At 40.5% G+C, this 25,434-nt stretch overlaps 1 protein-coding gene across 1 annotated transcript; it reads left to right on the forward strand.

Moving 5' to 3' along the window:
- The first annotated feature begins 23,805 nt into the window (after positions 1–23,805).
- LOC122133382 (CUB and zona pellucida-like domain-containing protein 1) lies at positions 23,806–24,699 on the forward strand. Its single transcript, XM_042709495.1, has 3 exons — positions 23,806–23,858; positions 23,952–24,196; positions 24,569–24,699. Exons 1-3 carry the CDS (start codon positions 23,806–23,808, stop codon positions 24,625–24,627), a joined length of 357 nt encoding a protein of 118 aa, XP_042565429.1. The 3' UTR covers positions 24,628–24,699.
- The last annotated feature ends 735 nt before the right edge of the window (positions 24,700–25,434 follow it).

The raw sequence follows: 25,434 nt of genomic DNA on the forward strand, positions 1-25,434 counted from the left end.
GGGAAATAGCACCCTCTAGTGGTGTAAAATTTCAACTGAACAGTGGTTTCCATGGTCACAACATGATACATGGTTAAGTTAAGCAGACACGATTTTTCCTGCTCCGATGTATATGGCCAAAAAGCGTTTGTCTGTAAGTGTTTTCTTGATAGCAGTTGATTAGTTACTTGTATATATTCAATTCTTTTTATTGGATTTCACATAAATGTATACAATGACACAATAATAACTGACAATTTTACATTAAAGCTGGTCATGTGATAATTCATACAGATGAAATTAACATACAAATCTACAAAATCAACTCTAATAAAATATACAAAATAAAATGTAATAAAATAAATAAATACATTAAATAATAAAAACCAGACAAGACAGCAAGCAGGTAGGGGGAGGGACAGGAGGGGGGGGGGTGTAAGGCTTTAACTCATGAGACTGTCCGAAGAGCAGTTATTGAAGTAGTTTAAAAATGGCTGCCAAACCTTGTGGTATTTCCTACAAGAGCCTCCAATGCGGAACCTCAGCTCCTCTAGTTTAAGGTGTGCCATAACATCCTTTACCCACTGGCCATGTGAAGGTGGGAGTCTGTCCTTCCACTTGAGGAGGATGCATCTACGGGCTAAGAGAAATGCAAAGGCAATGGCCTGTGATTGACTATTTGAAATTGGTATATCCTCTGGCATAACACTGAAGATGGCAGTCAGCGGGTTTGGGGTAATGGCATGGCCACACATTTGAGAAACTGTATCAAAGACTGAGGACCAGAAGGGGGCTATTGATCTGCATGAGAAAAACATATGGGATAAAGTGGCAGGGGCACTGAGACATCTCTCACAGGTGGGGTCTGTGTCGGGATACATTTTGGCCAGTTTGCTTCTGCAGAGATGCAGACGATGGAGGACTTTAAATTGAAGTAGTCCATGTCTCACACAGAGAGAAGATTTATGCACCCTCTCAATGGCTTTCTGCCACATGTTATCTGAAATGACCAACTGTAATTCTTCCTCCCATGTACTTTTAACATGACTGAGAGAGGGGGTAGAAATACCTTGAATTGTGTTGTATAATTTGGAGACACACCCTGGCTGAAAGGGATCAAGGGAGATGCAATCGTGTTCGGGGCTGCTGAGTGGAGCTGATGGGAAGGATGGGAAATGTTTCTTTGCAAAATCTCGGACTTGTAAATATCTAAAAAAGTGTGACCGTGGTATGTCATGTTCCTTAACCAGGGAGTCAAAAGATGCAAAAATCGTTTTGTGGTACAGGTCAGCGATGCTTTTCAGACCTTTCCGGGACCAGAGATGAAATGCAGAATCAAGAAGGCCAGGTTTAAAATGAGGGTTGCGAACTATAGGGATGAATGGAACTGTGTGTTTGAACCCAAAATGAGTCCTAAATTGTGACCATATACGAAGGGAACCACTAACAATGGGGTTGTTGGGGTGGCATCTCCTACTAAGTGGAAAAGGAGAGCAGAGCAGTGAAGCAGGATCAACTTGCCCACACGCCTGTCGCTCCATGTGGCACCAGTCAGGCCCAACTCCATCTCTAAAAGATGACATCCAGAATGCAACTTTATGAACATTAGCAGCCGAGTAGTAATGCAGGAAATTAGGTAATGCAAGACCTCCATCCGACTTGGACTTCTCCAAAAATGACCTGCGGATACGTGGGATTTTCTTACTCCAGATAAATGTAGAAATATGCTTATCCAGTTCTTTAACACTTCCAGACCCAAGGCTTTTTTTTGACTATGTTAGGTAGTCTGCCATGCCTGATATTTTTGTATATTTCACCTAACTAAAAACCATGAGGCAAAAGTGGCATTTATGATTATATTCTAGAACACCTCAGCAATAATAAAATGAGAGTAAAAGGAATGTAGTAAAAAACGTTTTTTATTAAAATGAAATCTAAAGACACTAAAATGAAATCTAGTTTTAGAGGTGCTCAGACTTTGTACAAAAACACATTGTTAATATTTTGGAAGTTTTCTTTTTTACTCTGAGCCCTGTAAACATAGGTGTTTGCTCCACATAGGTGAGTTTATCATTCAGAAAGTGTGTGTGGTTTCAATACTAATTTTGAGTAATATACAATGTAACACTTTCCTTCACTTAGACCACTATGCATATTGATGAGAAAGGTGTGAACATTCTGGGACACCTCGGTCAAGAACAATGGCCATGACGTAATGGGCCTGGAATGTCTTTGTTCCTACAGGTTTACTTGACCCAATAGTGATCACTGAATTACCATCTCCTTATCATATGAATAGTTGTCATTTGCTAATGGGAGGGTCGAAACCTCACTCAGAGGCTGAAATTTGCAAGGGATTCGTAATATTGTCCTTACAAAGTGATTATTTATATTTTAGTTTCAAACTTTACATATTTTAAAAGAAAAGGGTTCAAGGTTGCTGTGGGTGTTAGTTTTATGTTTCTAAGACAAAAACTCGCAAATATATTAATCAAAATACCAAAAAGTCCCCCACGGGGCCCCTTGGGGCTGGAAGAGTTAAAGAAGGACTTGGGGATAAAAGTAGGGATCGTATTGAAGTAATAAAGTAGTCTTGGCATAATGACCATTTTCACTGAATTAACTCTACCTGCCAATGATATGGGTAGAGACTCCCAGCGCATGAGATCCTCTTTTGCCTTAGTAAGGGCTGGTTTCAGATTCTTATTAAACAATTCTGCATATTCTCTTGTCACACACACACCAAGATATGTAAAAGAGTCAGTCGCCACATTGAACGGCAGTTGTGTGAGAGGGAGTTTGGAGGCACTTGCATTGACTGGGAAAAGAATACTTTTAGTTAAATTAATTTTATAGCCTGACACCATGCCAAAAGAATGTATGATGTCCAGAGCAACAGGTACCGAATGGAGAGGATTAGAGCAGTACAAGAGCAGATCGTCGGCATACAGAGACAGTTTGTGCGTAACCCCTCCTCGCTCAATGCCAATAAAGTCATCCCGCTCCCGGAGAGCCACCGCCAGTGGCTCAATTGCTACGTCAAACAAAAGGGGCGATAGAGGGCACCCTTGTCTTGTACCTCTCTGTAGGGGGAAATACTTAGAAATAATTCCGTTTGTACGAACTGCAGCTAGTGGTGCAGAGTATAAGACTTTTATCCAGGAGACAAAGCCAGAGCTGATACCAAATTTACGAAGTGCTGTAAATAGGTAATCAAACTCAATACGGTCAAATGCTTTATGAGCATCAAGGGAAACAACAACCTCTGGGGTGGGCGCTGAATTAGAGTAAATTATATTATAAAGGCGGCGGAGATTTCCAAAGGACTGCCTTCCCTTTATAAAACCTGTTTGATCAGGGTGGATGATTTTGTGTAAGACAGTCTCTAATCGTCGAGCTAGGACTTTAGCAAGAATTTTGTTGTCACAACAAACCAGACTTACCGGCCTGTATGAGTCACATAGTTTAGGATCTTTGCCTTTCTTTAAGAGGACTGATATAACTGCCTGCGACATGGTGGGGGGTAATGAACCTAACTGTAGCGCCTCTGCATAGACTTTACACAGCAAAGGTGAAAGTTGTACAGAGAATTTTTTATAAAATTCTATTGAAAAGCCGTCCGGGCCAGGGGCCCTGCCACTGTTCATCAGTGTGATTGCCTGAATAATTTCAATCTCAGATATGTTACCATCGAGGGATGAGGCATCCTCTGAGCTAAGTGGCGGAAGCTGGAGAGACTGAAAAAAATCTGTGGAACCGGAGCTAGTAGGTGTGTCTGAAGAGTATAGGTTTTCGTAAAAATTCCTGAATTGGTTGTTAATAGCCATCTGATGAAAAGTGGAGTTCCCAGTAGATGTGGTGATTTCAGTTATTAGGCCATCTACTGTGAACTGTCTCAGCTGATGGCAGAGTAATTTACTGGCTCGTTCGCCTTGCTCATAGTGGGTCATCCGTGACCTCAGATAGAGACCCTGAATGTGGGCAGATGCCAAAGAGTCATATTCTGTCTGCAGTGCAATGCGTTCCTTATACAGGTCAGCAGATGACGCTTCTGCATGTCTTTGATCAATATCTTTAATAAAATGCACTAGGTCATTCATGCGTTTTGTCCTAACCCTGTTAGTACTAGCAGTGTAAGATATAATTAGGCCACGGAGGTATGCTTTTAAAGCCTCCCATACAGTCCCTATGCTCGTCCCAGACTCCATGTTTGTTTCCAGAAAAACATCAATATTCACAGACACAAATTTTATAAAATCTTCATCCGAGAGACTGCATCTAACTCCACGGAACACTCGTATCCCAAAGACAGCTTACCTAGCGAGGCTGAGCTGCACCAGAATCGTATTAAACGTTATCTTAATAGAACATGTATATTAGCTATATTATTCAGAATTGCAATGTTAATTATTACTAAATATCTTCACTACTATAAAATGATGAAATAACAAGAGAACGTCAGATAAACAGTGCCCACTGCCAGGCGTAACGTCGGGAAACTTGACGTGAGGGACAATAATTTAAAAAAACCATCACGTTTACTGCTAGTAGCCAGCTAGCCTTATTGGCTAAGCTAAATAGGCGGGAGCTAACGTCAGCACCAAGGCAGGCTAACAATATTCCTCTAATATCAATCGTTGGCGATATAAGGTTACACTACGTACATAAACACAGTACAATAACATATCAGATAAAACAGAGAATAAACAAATTAGTTCATGCATCTTGACAAGATGATGGCCGCTTGCAAATACAGCTAGCTTAGGGCAAGCTACAACAGCATACAGACACCCAGCTAGCCAACCAGCCCAGAAAGCATTACCTTAGCAGCTAACTAAGCTGCACAGCACTAGCACCCGGGAGAGTCAGAGCAAAGTCCTTCGCCTTGATCGGATCTGTGAAGCTGTGTCGCTGGCCGTTAGACTTGGTGGTGATTAGCAGCACTGCTGGGTACCTCAGCTTGTACTCCACACCGTCACAGTCCCTGAGGATCTTTTGACATCTCTGAAAGTAGCACGTAGCTTTACCACAGCCTGTGTGTAATCCGGGTGTATACCGATTTTATCACCGTCTGGTGTTGTCAGTCCTTTAGCCTTGGCTGCTTTACGTAGGATCGCCTCTTTTTCCTGAAAGTAGTGGCACTTAATCACAAAGGCACGGGGTGGTTCCTCATCTCCTGGGCGTTCGCGTAGGGTCCGGTGTGACCTGTCCAGTGTTGGCGGGCTGTCCAGCCCCAGCGTGACCTTCAGCAACCCTGCAATAAAAGCTACAGGTGCTTTCTTCGCCTCCCGTCCCTCTTTCACTCCAGTGATACGGAGATTGTACCTCCTTGATCTGGCCTCAAGATCCTCATTTTTATCTGACACTGCTTTAACGTCCCTTGTCAGCTGCTTAACTTGCTCCCCCAATTCAGCGATTATGTCTGAGTGGCCATTGCACGCTGACTGCAGGCTCTCCACCGTGCCCTCAAGCGTCCTAGTCCTGCTGCTAACATGCTCAATGCTACTTCTCAGCTCCTCTCTCAGCTGGGAGATTTGCTGTTTCAGTTCCAAGGACTGCGTCTTGGCATTGTCGTCCATTCTTTTCAGCAGGTCGTCCCTTAGGCATCGGATCGCATCTAGAATGGTATCAGATGATTCGCCTCTGGTCTCCTGGTCTTGAGCCTTGTTAGCACTAGCGCTGGATTTAGCCTTAGCAGTGGCATTAGCAGTGGCGCGTTTTTGTTGAGCTGCCATGTTCAGATGGAAAAACTAAGATATCGGGCACAAAAATGTGGTCGTAATGCTTCCAAAATACGCAGAATAATTTAAAGTGAGACTATCAAAAATGTACATTTCAAATATAGCTAATATATACAAAATTAACGATTCTGATGAGGAGCTCAAAGGAATGTGACCTCACTCTGCACCGCTCATACCGGAAAACCGTTGATTAGTTACTTGTAACCATACATTTGTAGTGAACTGAAGTTTGTTTAAATTGTTTGCTTTATGAATATGAATATGAATATGCTTATGCTAATCGCTTACGAAGTCTATGGAATTTCCCATGTAAATTAGCATTGAGCTAACGAGTTGTATCGCAATTGATTGTTTTTATAGGCAAATGTTACTAATTAAGATTACTAAGATGCATTCTGTATGTCTGCTTAGTTTTACAGTGCTTCCTGAGTAAAGTTTTGAAAAGAACTTAAAGCTTCAGCCTTTGACTTTCTTGGGGAAACTGTTAGCTATCTGGTGGTCTAATGTAGCAGGCTAGAGGGACCTAGCCACACACACAGAAGCGGGGGCAGAACACTTCTTTCATTTACTCTGTCCATCAATTCCTACTCTTTTTTCAACTTTTTTGTCTGCCGTCTTTGACTTTACAGTCCTCTATCCTCCCTCACACTCTGTTTCTCTGCTTCACTCCATTTTCTCTCCTTTCAATATTTTCACTCTTCACTCTCTCTTTATCTCATTATCCATAGCCACTCCTGTTCACTCTTCTTTCTTTTCTTCTTTCAATTACTCTGTCCATCAATTCCTACTATTTTTTCAACTTTTTGACAGCCTTGTTTCACTTTACAGTCCTCTATCCTCCCTCACACTCCACTTTTGCATTTCATGCACTGGTATTTCCTTCAGGAAATGCATATTCTAGTTGATTTATTCAATGCCATTTGCAGTGTTCATGTAGTGCTAATCTTTTGTAAGTCACTTTGGACAAAAGCGTCCGCCTAATACTTTAAGCTACTTATCAGTGGATGTTCGATTAACAGAATAAAGTGTTTGAGGACTTCTCGTATATTGGGTAGGGAATATCACTTCTCTTATCATCACTTGCCTCTTGATGAAGGCCAAGGAGGTAACAGATTTGGGAACAATAATAAGGGGCTGGATCTAAACCGTAACCATGCGTGAGAGATGCTGTGTCTGTTTTGTTGACCTGTGCTTGATCCTTGTGTGTGACAATGTATGGGCCTTCTTATGAGAAACAACTCCCTTCAGGGATCTCAGGATGTGTAGCGTAGCGTGGTCAACTCAATCTCTGCTTTATTTTCAACAGAAGCTGTCAGGTCTGAATAACATCCATCTAACAAACATACACACACACACACACACACACACACACACACACACATGCACACACACACACACACACACACATCGCACACACACACACACACACACACACACACACACACACACACATACACACACACACACACACACACAGGTCAGAGAGTTGGATGGTAAAACATCCTGAGAGGGACACACACACACACAGACACACACACACACACACACAGACACACACACACACACACACACACACACACACACACACAGGTCAGAGAGTTGGATGGTAAAACATCCTGAGAGGGACACACACACACACACACACACATACAGACACAGGTCAGAGAGTTGGATGGTAAAACATCCTGAGAGGGACACACACACACACACACACACACACACACACACACACACACACACACACACACACACACACAGACACAGGTCAGAGAGTTGGATGGTAAAACATCCTGAGAGGGACACACACACACACACACACACACACACACACACACACACACACACACACAGACACAAGTGATTATCAGAAGTGACCCTGAGCCTCCACCTGAGGAAAATCACCTTTGGGCTGTCCCCGCCTAGGGTACAAAAAATCCAGAATGTCCAGAGCCATCCTATAATTTTGCATATATCATTGAATGACACCCCTGTTCTTTGCAATATCTTTCTTTCCAAAGAAATAGGTCTTCACTTGTTGGCAACAATTTGTTTGATTTTGAATGGTTTCCTAAAAAAAGGGTGATTGTTTGTGTGTGAGCGGACCTCTGCTTATATCCACATAGGCTTCCACGCAGCACTGAATACATATAAATCAGACTCCAGTTGCACATGATTGATTTGTGGTTCAAGGTCAATTTGTTTGAGTAAATGAGTTCAAATTCATGATGAATATGCAGCGTTTGACCCCTGCACATTCAGCCAAATCTTCTGCATGACACAAAGGCTCCCTTTACCTGCTTGAGACATTGGTGAACTTAACTTAAAAGAAATGTCACGTCATGAAAGTCAGATGTAAAATGACACCCCTGTTCTTCGCAATATCTTTCTTTCCAAAGAAATAGGTCTTCACTTGTTGGCAACATTTGTTTTATTTTGAATAGTTTCTTAAAAAAAAGGGCGATTGTTTGTGTGTGAGTGGACCTCTGCTTATATCCACATTTCACTGAATATGATTGATTTTGGACAGTGTAATCACTCACACAAGTGGGCTCCAGTCATTTAGAGGAACAATAATTGTGAGAATACGAGAGAGAGCGGTTTTGGGTTAGTTGATCCCATTGTATTTCAAGTAGCTTGATGCATGAAATTTATTCATTTCACATAAAGAACACATATAAAATGAATCTTAACTCAATATACAAGATGTATTCTTGTATAACACACAGTACACTTTACACTTTCACAGCAGACTTTAAAAAAAAATTAACTACAACCTTTATCATTGTTAAAATATTATTGATTATTTTGGACATATCTACTACTAGATTTAAATAAATTCAAGTTCTATTAAAATGTTTTCAAAAGTTATAATCTAATTTTGTCCATCACTGCAACAACATAATGAGCAAAAAGGTATTATGAGCAGTGTTATATTATGAATCATAAATATTTGGACCATAATTGGGCTTTGTTCTTTCACTGACTGGACATGAATGTTCGTGTGTGTGTGTGTGTGTGTGGGTGAGCAGATGACACATCCGTTAAGCTGTGATGGTATGTTCTTCAGTAACAAAGCCTCTTTGTGCCTTATACAAACATTACCAATCATAGTTTAAGTGCTTTTATTTTTTATAGAAGTCGCAAGAACTGATTTCCTCAGTTAAATTCATATCTTTAGCCTATACAGAGAAGCAATTGTTCTACCAGTCACCTACATAGCTAACAGGGTGACTCCCACTGTTTTGGGTGGGGAATGTCAGCATACTTGATTTACTGGAGTGGTTCCGTGGAATTGTTATACCTAATGCTCAAACTTGGCATATTGACCATGGGACACAGGCACACAGACAACTAGTGTGAGAGAAGGAGAAAGGGATGATATGCTGCGTTTATCAGGGAGTGCGGCCGTCAAATGTCTCTTACTCAACCAGAGAGCAGGAGAGATGACAACAGATCAAAAGTAATATTTGTTTTAGATGGTCTGAGTGGTGCAGTTCAAGAAGTCATTTTTTTGCACAAACATGAAGAGGTTCTAGGAGATCTCCATCTTTGGTGTGGGTTATATCTTTCCCTTTTGATCAAAAGTGATATTTGTTGTGAACAGCGCCAATCATACAAATTCAATTTGCACAGTGCCGCCTAGTGCTTCACTCATATTAGATTAGATTCAACTTTATTGTCATTGCACAGAGTACAAGTAAATGCAGTTTAGCATCTAACCAGAAGTGCAAAAAAGCAGAGTATGTGCATATGTAAAGTGGAATATGTAGATAAATAAGACATGTACAGTAAGAAATAGATATGGAATATGAACAGTATTGATACAAGACTAGCAGCAATTGAAGTAGGTAGTGTAGATATGATAAGTATATACTATAAAGTGCAGGTGTAAGTATAAGTGGTGGTAGTAAGTGAAATGAAAATGAGAAAAATGAAGTGAATGAGGTAGTAGTAATATTATATACAGAGTAAACATATTCATATTCTGATAATAGTGCCATTCAGGGCCGGGTCTCACTACAGCATGGCTTATCGTTGCATATAGCTTACAATCAGAGCAGGATAGCAGGCTCCAGAGGGTTTAAAAACATAGATTTCAGGAAGACTCCATCTTTGGTCTGGGTTATACTTCTCACTTCAGTACAGAGAATATACTGGAGCCATGGCCCACTATGAAGACTACTTTGGCACCCTCATTTTTAGGGGTCAGCCATAATTACAGCACATGTTTTTGAGTCAGCTCACCGGCAATATGCCACGGCTCACCAGGTGATCACACAGAATACATACAAGTACACAATGTACCTACATACCTCCTGTGATTGCCAACAGTAACTTGTGCCAGTTTCTGTGTACATTTGGTTTCTTGTGAAATGGACTGAACCGATCACGTAATCACATTATTCGCTGGCATGTGTTTTATTTTCGTTTCAGTTCCATCATGCTGATGTTTCATTAGTCATGCAATTTCCCACCACCTTCCATCTGTGGCATGGCAACATATTTTAGTGACATACTATGAAACGCCCTCTTTATGTGTCCTCAAATCTACAAAATGAGTCACTGAAAGATACATAAAGATGCCAGTAATCCTTCGAAACCTTCCACCTGTAATAAAGCCTGAATTTCTTTGCATGACTTTCTTTGTATAACACAAAGGCCTTTTTAAATAGGTCTCGGATGAGAAAACATACCAAGAATGATGACCTCTGCGAGTTTGACAGCATCTGTCTGTCATTATGTGTGGGCACACTCCTCTCTGCTTCACTCCATTTTCTCTCCTTATTTCAGTATTTTCCCTCTTCACTCTCTCTTTACTGTCTTTATTCATAGCCACTCTTGTTCACTCTTCTTTTTTTCTTCTTTCAATTACTTTCTCCATCAATTCCTCCTCTTTTTTCAACTTTTTTTGTCAGCCCTCTTTGACTTAACAGTCCTCTATCCTCCCTTCCATTTCCTTTACTTCCTTCATGTTACAAGTTACAAGTCTATATCTTCCACTTTATCCATTGATCATTCTAACATCTCCCTCCTCCCCTATGTCCATTCTCTTTCCTATTTTCAGTCATTCCCTCTCTCTGTACAACCTCATCCACTTATTTTATTCTATCCCTCTCCAACTCCTCTTTCTCACATTCCATCTCTCTACTTCAGTCCATTTTCTTTCCTTCTTTCAAACTTTTCCCTCTTCACACTCTCTTTACTGTCTTTATCCATAGCCACTCTTGTTCACTCTTCTTTCACTCTTCTTTCACTCTTGTTCACTCTTCTTTCCTTTCTTCTTTCTTTCTTAACTTTTGGATTTCATGCACTGGTATTTCCTTCAGGAAATGCATATTCTAGTTTATTTATTCAATGCCATTTGCAGTGTTTGTGTAGTGCTTTCATTAATGTTAGGACATCACGATGCCTCGTAGAATCATGACTATAAATGATTACAAATATTGTCGTATTTTTTTACTATTATAATTATTTAAATCCGAGGATGTCTGAGAATTGACGTGAACACAATTACCAACAAATTCTCACAAATTCAGCCCTTAAGAACATGGGCGCGCTCCAATCTGGCCGATTTTTGGCTGCTATTTAGCGTTCTTAAATTCTGTTCAAACTTAAGAATGAATCCCAGATAAGAAAACTTTTCATGAATGCCAGAAATTGCCACATTTACATTTAGTCATTTAGCAGACCGTGAACTGGGCTGGTTGACTGAAACATGGAGCTGCCGGTAGCCCCGCCCGTTGGAAACAGCATGTGAACCAAACCACTTTGAGGAATGGGGGAGTCATTATTTTTCAACACTTAAAAAAACACATTGTTTTACGTTTATAATTAGCACCGCTTGTGTTGTCGTGCTTTTATTTAATATTACTATATTATTAAAAAATATTTATTTGTGTTTACAATGATTGTTGGGGGGGACACGTCGCCCCTGTCCCCCCCGGGATCTCTGCCTATGGTCATGCCCTTGAGGTCTGAAGTTGAGTATATAGGCCTGAAGCAGGACGCTTGAGGACACATTCAAGCTGAGAAGAAAGATGGAGATGAGCTCAGTGATTCTTCTGCTCTGCAGCTCTGCTGCTGTTCAAGGTAAGCACTACAGCACTTGTTTTGGTTTATTACAGGTATTCTCTATGCTGTCTGAAGGAGGATGCGTGATCAGTTGTGATACAATAGAATCTATCTGTGACACAATGCAACTATGTATGAAAGTAAGGTCTATGTTTTCAAAAGATAACTCAGGCTTCACACCCTTGTAAATATTCTCTCTTTCCTATCTGACGCTTATGTCCTATAAAAAGAAAGAAAAGATATTTTTTCATGACATTTTGTTTTAAATGTGTTTCTCACTGAACTGCCATTTGCCTTCATTGTACTTTACTTACAAGTCACTTTGGAAAAAAGTGTCTACCAAATGACTGAATGTAAATGTTAAGGTAAAGACGGTGCAGAATGATTACATGAACTATAACTCTTTATTTGCTCTCCAGGTTACTGGACCACTGAAGTACCAACTGTTTCAGGTGGCATACATTTTGTTCATGACATCTCATTCATTATTTTACTGTGATTATAGTTTTAGGAAGGAAGGAAGGAAAGGTTTAAGTAGTAATTAAGGAAAGAAGAAAGAAGTAAGGACAGGTATAAGGTTTCATGACACTTAAGTCTCATAGACTTTAGTCATTCTGAGATTTTGCCTCTGCCATGGTGGGATCAAAATATGTCACTAATTCAATTCAATGTCTATGTTTCTGTTTTCTTTTTGCTGGCTTTTTCAGCCACACAATCTTGCGGTGGGTACTTAACCCAATCTAGAGGAGAGTTTTCCAGCCTCAACTATCCTGACCACTACCCCAACAACATTAACTGCACATGGCGAATCATGGCCATGGGCAATGGTGTCATAACTATCAATTTTCAGAACCTCAGGTGAAAGCTTTTTTTCTCAGTTAAACCTTTTACATTTGCAATGTTGCATATCAAATGCAGAGTAAAGTTTATTTTGACTGTAATTCATACATGAGTACTGTGTAGTGGAATATTACATCGTCTTGTAAGGTAATTGATAACAATACCACATTAAAATATTAGTGGAAACTCAGCGATTTCAATCTACAGATGAACTAGTTGACAGTACTGATTTTAAATAAGTTACCTTATTTTTGTTTCCCCATTTTTTTTAACTTTCAAAAGTATTTCTACCATGTCCTATTCCTCCATACTCTTAAAAGTGAGTGCTCTTGGTCATTCTAAAGTACAGCCTCATCACCGATTTGTGACTTCCTCCTCTCCTTTGAATCCCTACACAGCTTGGAGAATCATCAAAACTGTGCCTATGATTCCGTCAGTGTCTATAATGGCCCTACAACCTCCTCCCCACTCCTCGCAAAAATGTGCGGTAATCAAAACAACAGAGTGGTCAACTCCACCGGAAATGATATGACAGTCGTTTTCACAACTGACTCCTCTGTAACTAGTTCAGGATTCTATGCTGAGTACTCTTATGAGGGTAAGTCACTAAAAGTGTAGAAATACAGATATGCAAAAGCATTACTTCAGTAAACATTTCAGGTGCCACAGATGAACATTTCTGTTATGAACTACAACTCTTTATTTACCCACTGTTTCAGGTGGCAACAATTTTGTTCATGACACGATTATGTTTATTTAATTTGGTGTCACACAGATGCTTATTAAAGCTATTCTTAAACAGAAAATATCATATAAATACATCAGTACAATGGCTATATATCTGCAGTTCCACATGTTGCCATTCTTCCTTACTTCTGATTCCTACCTGATTCTATATTTGAAAGGAATGCATTCAGTGAAAACGTTTCTACGCATTGGAAACTGGAAGTTCATTTTATGTTAAAATATGAAAACATTTTTCAGTGATGCCCCTAACAGTGAAACATAAACACAAAGACTGAGTTTGTCTTTTTAGATGAAATCCATAAGGTAACAGTGACCTTAAGAATGGCTAAAATGCCTAAGATGAAACTGACCACTCACATTTTAACAAACTAATACAGTTCAAGAGCCTTGTGTTCAGCCAATTAAAGCGAACATCCCAGACAAGCTAAAGCAAACAGTGTTGATTGCTCTGCGTGACAAAAAAATATGGTCATGTAATGCCTTCTTTGTGTCCCCCCCCTCCCCTCACTTTAATCCTTCACATTTTTACTGTAGCGAACATACCGGATATACGACTAGTTGGGGGCAACAGCGCCTGCTCTGGGAGAGTGGAGGTACAGGTCCGTGGCACCTGGGGCACTGTGTGCGATGACGGCTGGGACATAGTTGATGCTGAAGTGGTTTGCAGACAGGTGGGCTGTGGACCAGCCCTGAGCGCTCCAATGATGGCTCATTTTGGACAGGGCAGTGGACAGATCTGGCTGGATGAAGTCAGGTGCAATGGCCATGAGTCGTCTCTCTCTCAGTGCAGACATATTGGCCATGGCAACCATAACTGTAGGCACCAGGAAGATGCTGGGGTAGTCTGTCAAGGTAAGGCTGCACATCTGTCTTTAGGGATAAAGAAAGCTCCTTTTGTAAGTGTGTGCAAAGAATAAGAAGTATGTAGGTATCTGCAGGTTGACTGGGTAGTTACTGGGTGCTCAAGCACATTCACAACTGTTGACACCATTAAGATGCTGGGGGCAGTCTGCCAGGGTAGGGCTTAGGGCTGTCAAAATTGCTCAAAAATCACGTTTGAATATTCCCTTTAAAAAAACACATATTCGAATATCTGGTTGCGCATTATGCACGTCAATAACAGGACAAATTAATACAACTCTTTATTTTCTCTCCAGGTTACTGGACCACTGAAGTACCAACTGTTTCAGGTAGCAACAATTTTGTTCATGACATCTCATTCATTATTTTACTGTGATTATAGTTTTAGGAAGGAAGGACGGAAGGAAAGGTTTAAGTAGTAATTAAAGAAAGAAGAAAGAAGTAAGGACAGGTATAAGGTTTCTTAACACTTAAGTCTCATAGACTTTAGTCATTCTGAGATTTCGCCTCTGCCATGATGGGATCAAAATATGTCACTAATTCAATTCAATGTCTATGTTTCTGTTTTCTTTTTGCTGGCTTTTTCAGCCACACAATCTTGCGGTGGGTACTTAACCCAATCTAGAGGAGAGTTTTCCAGCCTCAACTATCCTCATCAGTACACCAACAACATGAACTGCACATGGCGAATCATGGCCATGGGCAATGGTGTCATAACTATCAATTTCCACAACCTCAGGTGAAAGCTTTTTTTCTCAGTTTTACATTTGCAATGTTGCAAAGGAAAGTTTATTTTGACTGTAATTCATAGTTTTAGAATGAGTACTGTGTAGTGGAATATTACATCGTCGTGTAAGGTAATTTATAACAATACCACATTAAAATATTAGTGGAAACTCACGACTTCAATCTATAGATGAACTAGTTGACAGTACTGATTTTAAATAAAAGTGACCTTATTTTCAGTCCCCATTGTCTTTTACTTTAAAAAGTATTTCTACCATGTCCTATTCCTCCATACTCTTAAAAGTGAGTGCTCTTGGTCATTCTAAAGTACAGCCTCATCACCGATTTGTGACTTCCTCCTCTGCTTTGAATCCGTACACAGCTTGGAGTATCATCAAAACTGTGCCTATGATTCCGTCAGTGTCTATAACGGCCCTACAACCTCCTCCCCACTCCTCGCAAAAATGTGCGGTAATCAAAACAACCATGTGGTCAACTCCACCGGAAATGATATGACAGTCGTTTTCACAACTGACTCCTCTGTAACTAGTTCAGGATTCTATGCTGAGTACTCTTATGAGGGTAAGTCACTAAAAGTGTAGAAATACAGATATGCAAAAGCATTACTTCAGTAAACATTTCAGGTGCCACAGATGAACATTTCTGTTATGAACTATAACTCTTTATTTACCCACTGTTTCAGGTGGCAACAATTTTGTTCATGACACGATTATGTTTATTTAATTTGGTGTCACACAGATGCTTATTAAAGCTATTCTTAAACAGAAAATATCATATAAATCACATCAGTACAATGGCTATATATCTGCAGTTCAACATGTTGCCATTCTTCCTTACTTCTGATTCCTACCTGATTCTATATTTGAAAGGAATGCATTCAGTGAAAACGCTTCTACGCATTGGAAACTGGAAGTTCATTTTATGTTAAAATATGAAAACATTTCTCAGTGATGCCCCTAACAGTGAAACATAAACACAAAGACTGAGTTTGTCTTTTTAGATGAAATCCATAAGGTAACAGTGACCTTAAGAATGGCTAAAATGCCTAAGATGAAACTGACCACTCACATTTTAACAAACAAATACAGTTCAAGAGCCTTGTGTTCAGCCAATTAAAGCGAACATCCCAGACAAGCTAAAGCAAACAGTGTTGATTGCTCTGCGTGACAAAAAAATATGGTCATGTAATGCCTTCTTTGTGTCCCCCCCCTCCCCTCACTTTAATCCTTCACATTTTTACTGTAGCGAACATACCGGATATACGACTAGTTGGGGGCAACAGCGCCTGCTCTGGGAGAGTGGAGGTACAGGTCCGTGGCACCTGGGGCACTGTGTGCGATGACGGCTGGGACATAGTTGATGCTGAAGTGGTTTGCAGACAGGTGGGCTGTGGACCAGCCCTGAGCGCTCCAATGATGGCTCATTTTGGACAGGGCAGTGGACAGATCTGGCTGGATGAAGTCAGGTGCAATGGCCATGAGTCGTCTCTCTCTCAGTGCAGACATATTGGCCATGGCAACCATAACTGTAGGCACCAGGAAGATGCTGGGGTAGTCTGTCAAGGTAAGGCTGCACATCTGTCTTTAGGGATAAAGAAAGCTCCTTTTGTAAGTGTGTGCAAAGAATAAGAAGTATGTAGGTATCTGCAGGTTGACTGGGTAGTTACTGGGTGCTCAAGCACATTCACAACTGTTGACACCATTAAGATGCTGGGGGCAGTCTGCCAGGGTAGGGCTTAGGGCTGTCAAAATTGCTCAAAAATCACGTTTGGATATTCCCTTTAAAAAAACACATATTCGAATATCTGGTTGCGCATTATGCACGTCAATAACAGGACAAATTAATACAACTCTTTATTTTCTCTCCAGGTTACTGGACCACTGAAGTACCAACTGTTTCAGGTAGCAACAATTTTGTTCATGACATCTCATTCATTATTTTACTGTGATTATAGTTTTAGGAAGGAAGGACGGAAGGAAAGGTTTAAGTAGTAATTAAAGAAAGAAGAAAGAAGTAAGGACAGGTATAAGGTTTCTTAACACTTAAGTCTCATAGACTTTAGTCATTCTGAGATTTCGCCTCTGCCATGATGGGATCAAAATATGTCACTAATTCAATTCAATGTCTATGTTTCTGTTTTCTTTTTGCTGGCTTTTTCAGCCACACAATCTTGCGGTGGGTACTTAACCCAATCTAGAGGAGAGTTTTCCAGCCTCAACTATCCTCATCAGTACACCAACAACATGAACTGCACATGGCGAATCATGGCCATGGGCAATGGTGTCATAACTATCAATTTCCACAACCTCAGGTGAAAGCTTTTTTTCTCAGTTTTACATTTGCAATGTTGCAAAGGAAAGTTTATTTTGACTGTAATTCATATTTTTAGAATGAGTACTGTGTAGTGGAATATTACATCGTCTTGTAAGGTAATTGATAACAATACCACATTAAAATATTAGTGGAAACTCACCGACTTCAATCTATAGATGAACTAGTTGACAGTACTGATTTTAAATAAAAGTGACCTTATTTTCAGTCCCCATTGTCTTTTACTTTAAAAAGTATTTCTACCATGTCCTATTCCTCCATACTCTTAAAAGTGAGTGCTCTTGGTCATTCTAAAGTACAGCCTCATCACCGATTTGTGACTTCCTCCTCTCCTTTGAATCCCTACACAGCTTGGAGAATCATCAAAACTGTGCCTATGATTCCGTCAGTGTCTATAACGGCCCTACAACCTCCTCCCCACTCCTCGCAAAAATGTGCGGTAATCAAAACAACAGAGTGGTCAACTCCACCGGAAATGATATGACAGTCGTTTTCACAACTGACTCCTCTGTAACTAGTTCAGGATTCTATGCTGAGTACTCTTATGAGGGTAAGTCACTAAAAGTGTAGAAATACATCACAGATATGAAAAAGCATTACTTCAGTAAACATTTCAGGTGCCACAGATGAACATTTCTGTTATGAACTACAACTCTTTATTTACCCACTGTTTCAGGTGGCAACAATTTTGTTCATGACACGATTATGTTTATTTAATTTGGTGTCACACAGATGCGTATTAAAGCTATTCTTAAACAGAAAATATCATATAAATACGTCAGTACAATGGCTATATATCTGCAGTTCCACATGTTGCCATTCTTCCTTACTTCTGATTCCTACCTGATTCTATATTTGAAAGGAATGCATTCAGTGAATACGCTTCTATGCATTGTAAACTGGAAGTTCATTTTATGTTAAAATATGAAAACATTTCTCAGTGATGCCCCTAACAGTGAAACATAAACACAAAGACTGAGTTTGTCTTTTTAGATGAAATCCATAAGGTAACAGTGACCTTAAGAATGGCTAAAATGCTTAAGATGAAACTGACCACTCACATTATAAACTAACAAATACTGGTACAGTTCAAGAGCCTTGTGTTCGGCCAATTAAAGCGAACATCCCAGACAAGCTAAAGCAAACAGTGTTGATTGCTCTGCGTGACAAAAAAATATGGTCATGTAATGCCTTCTTTGTGTCCCCCCCCTCCCCTCACTTTAATCCTTCACATTTTTACTGTAGCGAACATACCGGATATACGACTCGTTGGGGGCAACAGCGCCTGCTCTGGGAGAGTGGAGGTACAGGTCCGTGGCACCTGGGGCACTGTGTGCGATGACAGATGGAACATACTTGATGCTGAAGTGGTTTGCAGACAGATGGGCTGTGGACCAGCCCTGACAGCTCATTCCACTGCTCATTTTGGACAGGGCAGTGGACAGATCTGGCTGGATGATGTCAGCTGCACTGGCCATGAGTCGTCTCTCTCTCAGTGCAGACATAATGGCCATGGCAACCATAACTGTGGCCACCATGAAGATGCTGGGGTAGTCTGTCAAGGTAAGGCTGCGCATCTGTCTTTATGGATAAAGAAAGCTCCTTTTGTCAGTGTGTGCTAAGAATAAGAAGTATGTAGGTAGCTGCAGGTTGACTGGGTAGTTACTGGGTACTCAAGCACATTCACAACTGTTGACACCATTAAGTCTGCCAGGGTAGTGCTTAAGGGCTGTCAAAATTGCTCAAAAATTACGTTTGAATATTCCCTTTAAAAAAACACATATATTCGAACATATTCGAATATCTGGTTGCGCATTAGGCACGTCAATAACAGGACAAATTAATACAACGAGACATAACTACTTGTATAGGTAATTTATTTAAGTTTAAACATATTTAACAACATATTACCTACACAAAAATAAGTAAATGAACTAATGGCAGACCTTGGCCTCTCGCTCGCACACACGCACTCTTTCTCTCTCTCTCTCTCTCTCTCTCTCTCTCCCGCATCGTCGCTCTCTCTGCGCATATCGGTTTAAATGAACGACAACAATAAACAAATGCTGAGTGCTGATCAAGAGTTTTGTGCAAGCAATTTAAGGTCGCGATTCTTGTCCCAAATATGGCAGGCTTCATTCAGTGATTGAAACAAATATTATTAACATTAATTGAAGTTTTACAGTATACTGGGGTTGTAGGAACTTTTCCTTGGCATGAAACGGCAAAAAATAAAACCAGTGCATAAAGCTGTTGTAGCCTATCTAGTCTATTTTATCCATGCAATATACAGTCAGTACAGTAGCGACTAGCCCACACTAGCAATGTTTCTGTTAACGTTAAATAAAATGAGGCACACACTGTTATACAATTCTACGATTCTTTTGGTGACTGTTCCACGGCTAGGGATACGGTACCTCGGTTCCAGTGCTTCACAGAACTCCCTGAAGCCTATCCAATCCACCACACTGATCGGCCTCATGTCCTTGCATATGAACGAAATACATTTTTGCGTGCAGGCCTCCTGTCGTGCCGCAGACAACGAACTTGTGGCGGACGGGCCAAAATATGTATCCAGACGTGGCTGTTTCGCTGAAGTTCCACATATTATAATAATAATAATGCATTTTATTTGTAACGCACTCTTCATTCAGAAGAATCTCAGAGTGCCATATTCACTTGGGTGCACATTTTGGAGATGTAGCCTCAAGTTGCTAGTTGTTGAATGGTAAGCTAACTCTAGCTTACATAGCTTACTCACTACTTTAGCTGTAGGCTCAACAAGTTTACCATCAACTGACCAAAATCCGAAATATTTCCAGACATCACTCTTTAGATTTTTGGGGGTTACAATCACTTTCTCTGCAGCGGTCAAGCTGGGTTCTACACTTTCTGCCATCTTCCACGCAAGTCAACTGTCAGCAGTGACGCTGTGCCAGACAGTGCGACTCCTGTGACCTGTCCCTGACCTCAGGCGCGTGCCCACCCGCAAAGCAGACAGTTGCGCCACTGCTGCCGCTGTGGTGTTTTTTCTTTTTTTTACATTCGAATATTAATTTTCACATTCGAAACTCTGTTTTTAACAACTATTCGAATATGTATTCGAATTTAGAATATTCGTTGACAGCCCTAGTAGGGCTACGTTTGGATGTTTAGCGGCCAAGCACCAGAGATACAAAGGCTCCTTGGGGCTGTGTATGCCTAACAGTGAAGGGGTTTAAGAATGAAAAGATGTTAGTTTTCTCATACCGGGGTCAAGCGCATCTCTTCACCCGGGAATTAACAAGGTCTATCTGACGTCCACAAATTTGAAAATAATTAGAAAATTTGAAAATATAATAATACATACAGGGGCGGAGATCCCATTTCATTGTAGGGGGGGACAATACATGGTAACATTTCAGAGAGTAATTCCTAGGGGGGGACATGAAAAAATTGCTGTCACGAGAGCTAGCATAACTTAGCTGCTAAATACCGAATTCTAATAACATTTACAAACAGAAATTCGACGTCATTTTTAAATTCTCTAAAAGGCATTAAATGTACTAACACAAAATATCTACTCACAGACAAATAATGTCCAAAGTTCAAACGCAAACGAAGGCTCTTCAAGGAGGAATTCAGCTGCATGAACGTCTTCTCCCGTGGTAGATCAGTTCAACAATAAAAAGTAAACTAAACAGCGTCTTCTATCGCATCTACTGTCCACAGGGTGGCAGTGTTTATCTAGCTACAGCTACTAAAGCTAATACATTTAAGCAGAGCATTTCTAACGCTCCTTTGCAACTTGGCTCTGGCTCTATGTTAATCGCTGCTAGACGCTCACTGTTCTTGTGCTCCCACAGCTCATTCACTTTGAAATACTGAAACGAAATCTAAATGATCGAAATAGTGCTTCTTTAACTACTAATAATTGACCATCATTGAGAAAAACGGAACAGAATCTGCAAATCATACAAATCAAACTACTGACAGAGAGGGCAAATGTAAACAACCATCAAAACACCTGCTTTCTATATTTTTTATAGCAGTAAAATGCACACATTCAAATATACAAATGTTTGTACATATACACAATTTGAAATATGCATGACCAAGACCATGCACGTTTTCTTTGCCCTCAGTTCTCGTACGTTCGTGTGCTGCATATCAGAAATAGCCAACAGAAAAGCGAATTATTCTGAGACAGCTCCTGTTACCATGGAAACAACAAACGAAGCTAGCTTTAGTATCTACATAGCTACTGCATATCAGAAATGGCTAACAGAAAAGTTTTGTGAAATTATAGTTTTTGAAAAGGAAACATATAATTGTCAATTTCACTGTTAAATCATATGTTTCTCAATACAATATTTCAAACTAAATATAGAGAGCAGACTGACTGCCAGTGTCTCACTATTTGATTTGTATGCTATATAGAATGTAGAATTGATGTGAACGCAATCACCAACGATTTCTCACAAATTCAGCCCTTAAGAACACGGGAGCAAACCAATCTGGCTGATTTATGACTGATATTTAGCGTTCTTAAATTCTGTTCAAAGTTAAGAACGAATCCCAGATGAGAAAACTTTCATGATTGCCAGAATTGTCCCAGGAACTTCGAAAATGGAGTTTAGAAAACAAATCACTTTACATGTTCTTAACTGTGTTCGAGAATGAGGTCAATCTCTTTACATATCGTGTATCATAGCGGCAATGACAGGGCAGAGAGGAGGAAACAATCTCACAATCTGACCATGTACTGGGCTGATTGACTAAAACACGGAGCTGCCGGTACCCCCGCCTGTTGGAAACAGCGTGAACCAAACCACTTTGAGGAATAGGGGGATCATGATTTTTCAACACTTAAAAAACACATTGTTTTACGTTTATAATTAGCACCGCTTGTGTCGTAATGCTTTTATTAAATATTAATATTTTTTTCAATTTTTTTTTTTTTTTTCAATGATTGTTGGGGGGGACAACTTTATGGTAGGGGGGGACACGTCCCCCCCCCCGTCCCCGTCCCCGAGGGCAACCGAAAGACAGGTTTGGGTGGTGATGATTGCCTGCCAGCCTTGACTCGTTGAAGCTGTCTGACTTGGCCATGTGCTTTTGTTGACAACAACAAAGTGAGACAGGGTTCTGTTTAGCGTGCCCTCTAGAGGGTGCTGAAGAGACTCGTGACGGTGTGAGTCCGGCATGACACCGACTTGAGGGCTGTCTGGCCACAGGACCTTGTTAATTCTCAGTTGATTCTTCCTGGACACATGTGTGGCTTCACCAAACCCACATGACTATGCTGACTACCGCGCCTATTATCTACTGGTCAATGGGTAAGACTACTGGGGTAGACATTTCTCACCCCCCTCCCTCCTCTCCAAGGGCCTCATTTACTAACAGGATTGCTCCCGTTTCAGGCGTAAAATAGCGGGTAAAAACCTAAAACCGTATTAACAAAGGTGGCGCACTTTAGATTTACCGCTGCTGGGAGGGTATAAGGGAAAGTGGGTGTTCGTCGCAAAGAGATGGGAGGAGATGCGTAAAGTGCGCCTAATTATGTATAAGTAACAAAACAAGAGGTGTTTCAGCATGACATATCAGCTGCTAAATGAAAACGATGTGATCAGAAATGTTTTTTTTTTTAAACTGTTTATATTTGATATATCATTTAATATAGGCATAGCCTACAACATTGTCCCACCAGCTAGTTGTTCGGCCACGCTTTACCCAGAATTACTTTAAACCGTATTTTCACCCATAGTTCAAGCAAACTGAACGTCTGAAAAATGTCAGTTGTCCCTGCCCTGTCCACGCTACTACTCCAGTTTTCAAATGTATCTGCCTAGGGCAGCATTTTTGAAAAGCCTGGTTTTCAGTGTTGGAATGCGCCGTTTTAAAGTAAGGGGTGTCGTGTATTCTTACCAGACTATTTAACGGGATGCTATGGAGCAGTTAACCTGGCTATTAACTATCCTAGCTATCTCTAGCTATAGGGAACTATCTTAACAGTTTGCAGTTGCCTGTGTGTGATTAACTCATGTTAATATGTGTGAATATGAACTCGTGAACATAAACTCGTTAATATGAAGCTGCACAGGCACCCTGAGGGGTAACCATAGCAACCCAGAAACTCAATGTTCGCTGAAAAGTTTAATTTCCCAAAATCAGCTCACCAATAAAAGACAGTCTCGAATTCAAAGTGATCACAACTTTTAATGTGGACGGAAGGGCTAAACGGAGAAATATTTATGAGTTTCTATATTTACCTGGGTTAGTTTGCTGTAACCTCGTCAACCAAAAGCTCTAATTGTAATTTTAGCTCATCATCCATGGTGGAACACGTAGGCTCTTTCTTCCCTATTTTAGCGGAGCGCTAAATAACACTAATGGGCGGTTTTAGGCGCAGATGATGCGACGATGTTCTTGTTTGATAAATAGGATGCAAAATACCGTGCGTTATTTGCGGTTAAATGAGGCCCCAAGTGTTTACCACTGTGGTAATATGGCGACAGAAATTAAAGTGCCAAACCAAATCCGTTACGGTTGGTTTATGAAGTATTTCTACCAGGTGTCCAAGTGACAGCACAGCGTGTTCAGCCGCAGTGGTCATACAATGACACTGATTCTGACGCTGTTATTCTCTGCCAGGTGTCCGAGAGACAACACGTTCTCCACCCACGTGAGCGGTTCACGTAGTTACGCACGGTTCAGCTTCCAGGCTTTCAAGTTCCTGCGGGCACACCCCTCTGTGTACTTGCAGTGCAAGGTCCTAATCTGTCCTGCGAACGACTACAGCTCCCGCTGTTGCCAGGGTTGCCGCACCCGCAAGATTCGAAGCCTGGGCTCTCAGCTCCAGATGGCCATCATGGTGCTGGGGCCTATCACGCTGAAAGGTTAAATGCCAACACTAGTTATGCCCTTTTTTATATAATAATTAATTCATAATTCATTTTCATTTTGTCCCCGAAATCCAGATGTGAAACAGTCAAACCCAGTTTGAAAGTAAAGCTGGCAATGACAGCCGACAAACGGGAAACTAATTCTGTTCTTCACTAAGCATAGTGTTAGATGCTTGTGTTAATATGGTTAACATGGTAGACCATTGCAGACTACGGACTTACAGTATCTGTCAATAAATACAAATACATATATACCAGATTAAATATTCTGCATGTTTATGTCATGAATATAAGAATGTACAAGAACATATCAGTAGCTGCTAGAGGATTAATGAACTGAACCAAGTCTGACTCTTCTGTGTTTAGATGTGGAGAAGTCTGCAGTGGAGAAGCTTGAGGACAAAGTGGCTAAGGTCGATGCCTGAAGAAACCACTAGTGTTCTCATCAGTCCAGAATAATCACTAATTCAATCTATCATCATTTCCTACCTATGAATCATGTCCATCATGATGGCACTCTGATGCCTTACTGAACATGTATTTCTTTCTTTCTTTCCGTAACCTTTTGCCTCAACAAAATTATTAAAGCATTCCAAAAGACAACAAGCAGAGTTGTGCATGCTTTTTTGAGTGTTGGTCATCCAGCTAAGCATTAATCATGGAAACACTGTATTTCGATTGCGAGTTTTAAACAATCACAGCGATAATAACGGTCTTTTTTCACCCATGCACTGTCACATACTTGTAAATTACTCCCTCCAAATCCCCCATAATGGATTCTACTGTCAGCAGAATGTCAACAGGTAGCTTGTGTTAAAAAGGGCAGACAATGTCACAGTCACAGTACATGTGTAAGAATATGTATCTTAAATTCTGGGGAAATCCATTGTATATTGAATAGCTTGGGGTGAAGTCAAGTAAATTGGGCTACTTCTTGGTAAAGTGTCTTAGATCATCCTTAAATTTCACTGAAATGCGCATAAAAACAACCAAAGAGTCGGTTCACTTCTACAATTCTATCTTGAAAATTGCAAGCAAGATTAAATGTTTTAAAGCAGCACTCATATGCTATCAAAATTAATGTGAGGATGATACTAAAACTAGTTGCCTATAAGACCATACCTCAAAAAGTGTCAAATTGTTGCATAGTGTTACTTTAAGCTAAAGAGCTGTTTATGCACTGGATGTCCCCTACTGAGCCAACACGTTGCTCAGGTAAAACCAGCCATGCA

The sequence above is a fragment of the Clupea harengus genome, chromosome 13, assembly GCF_900700415.2.
Source record: "Clupea harengus chromosome 13, Ch_v2.0.2, whole genome shotgun sequence".
In the NCBI taxonomy this organism is placed as follows: domain Eukaryota; kingdom Metazoa; phylum Chordata; class Actinopteri; order Clupeiformes; family Clupeidae; genus Clupea; species Clupea harengus.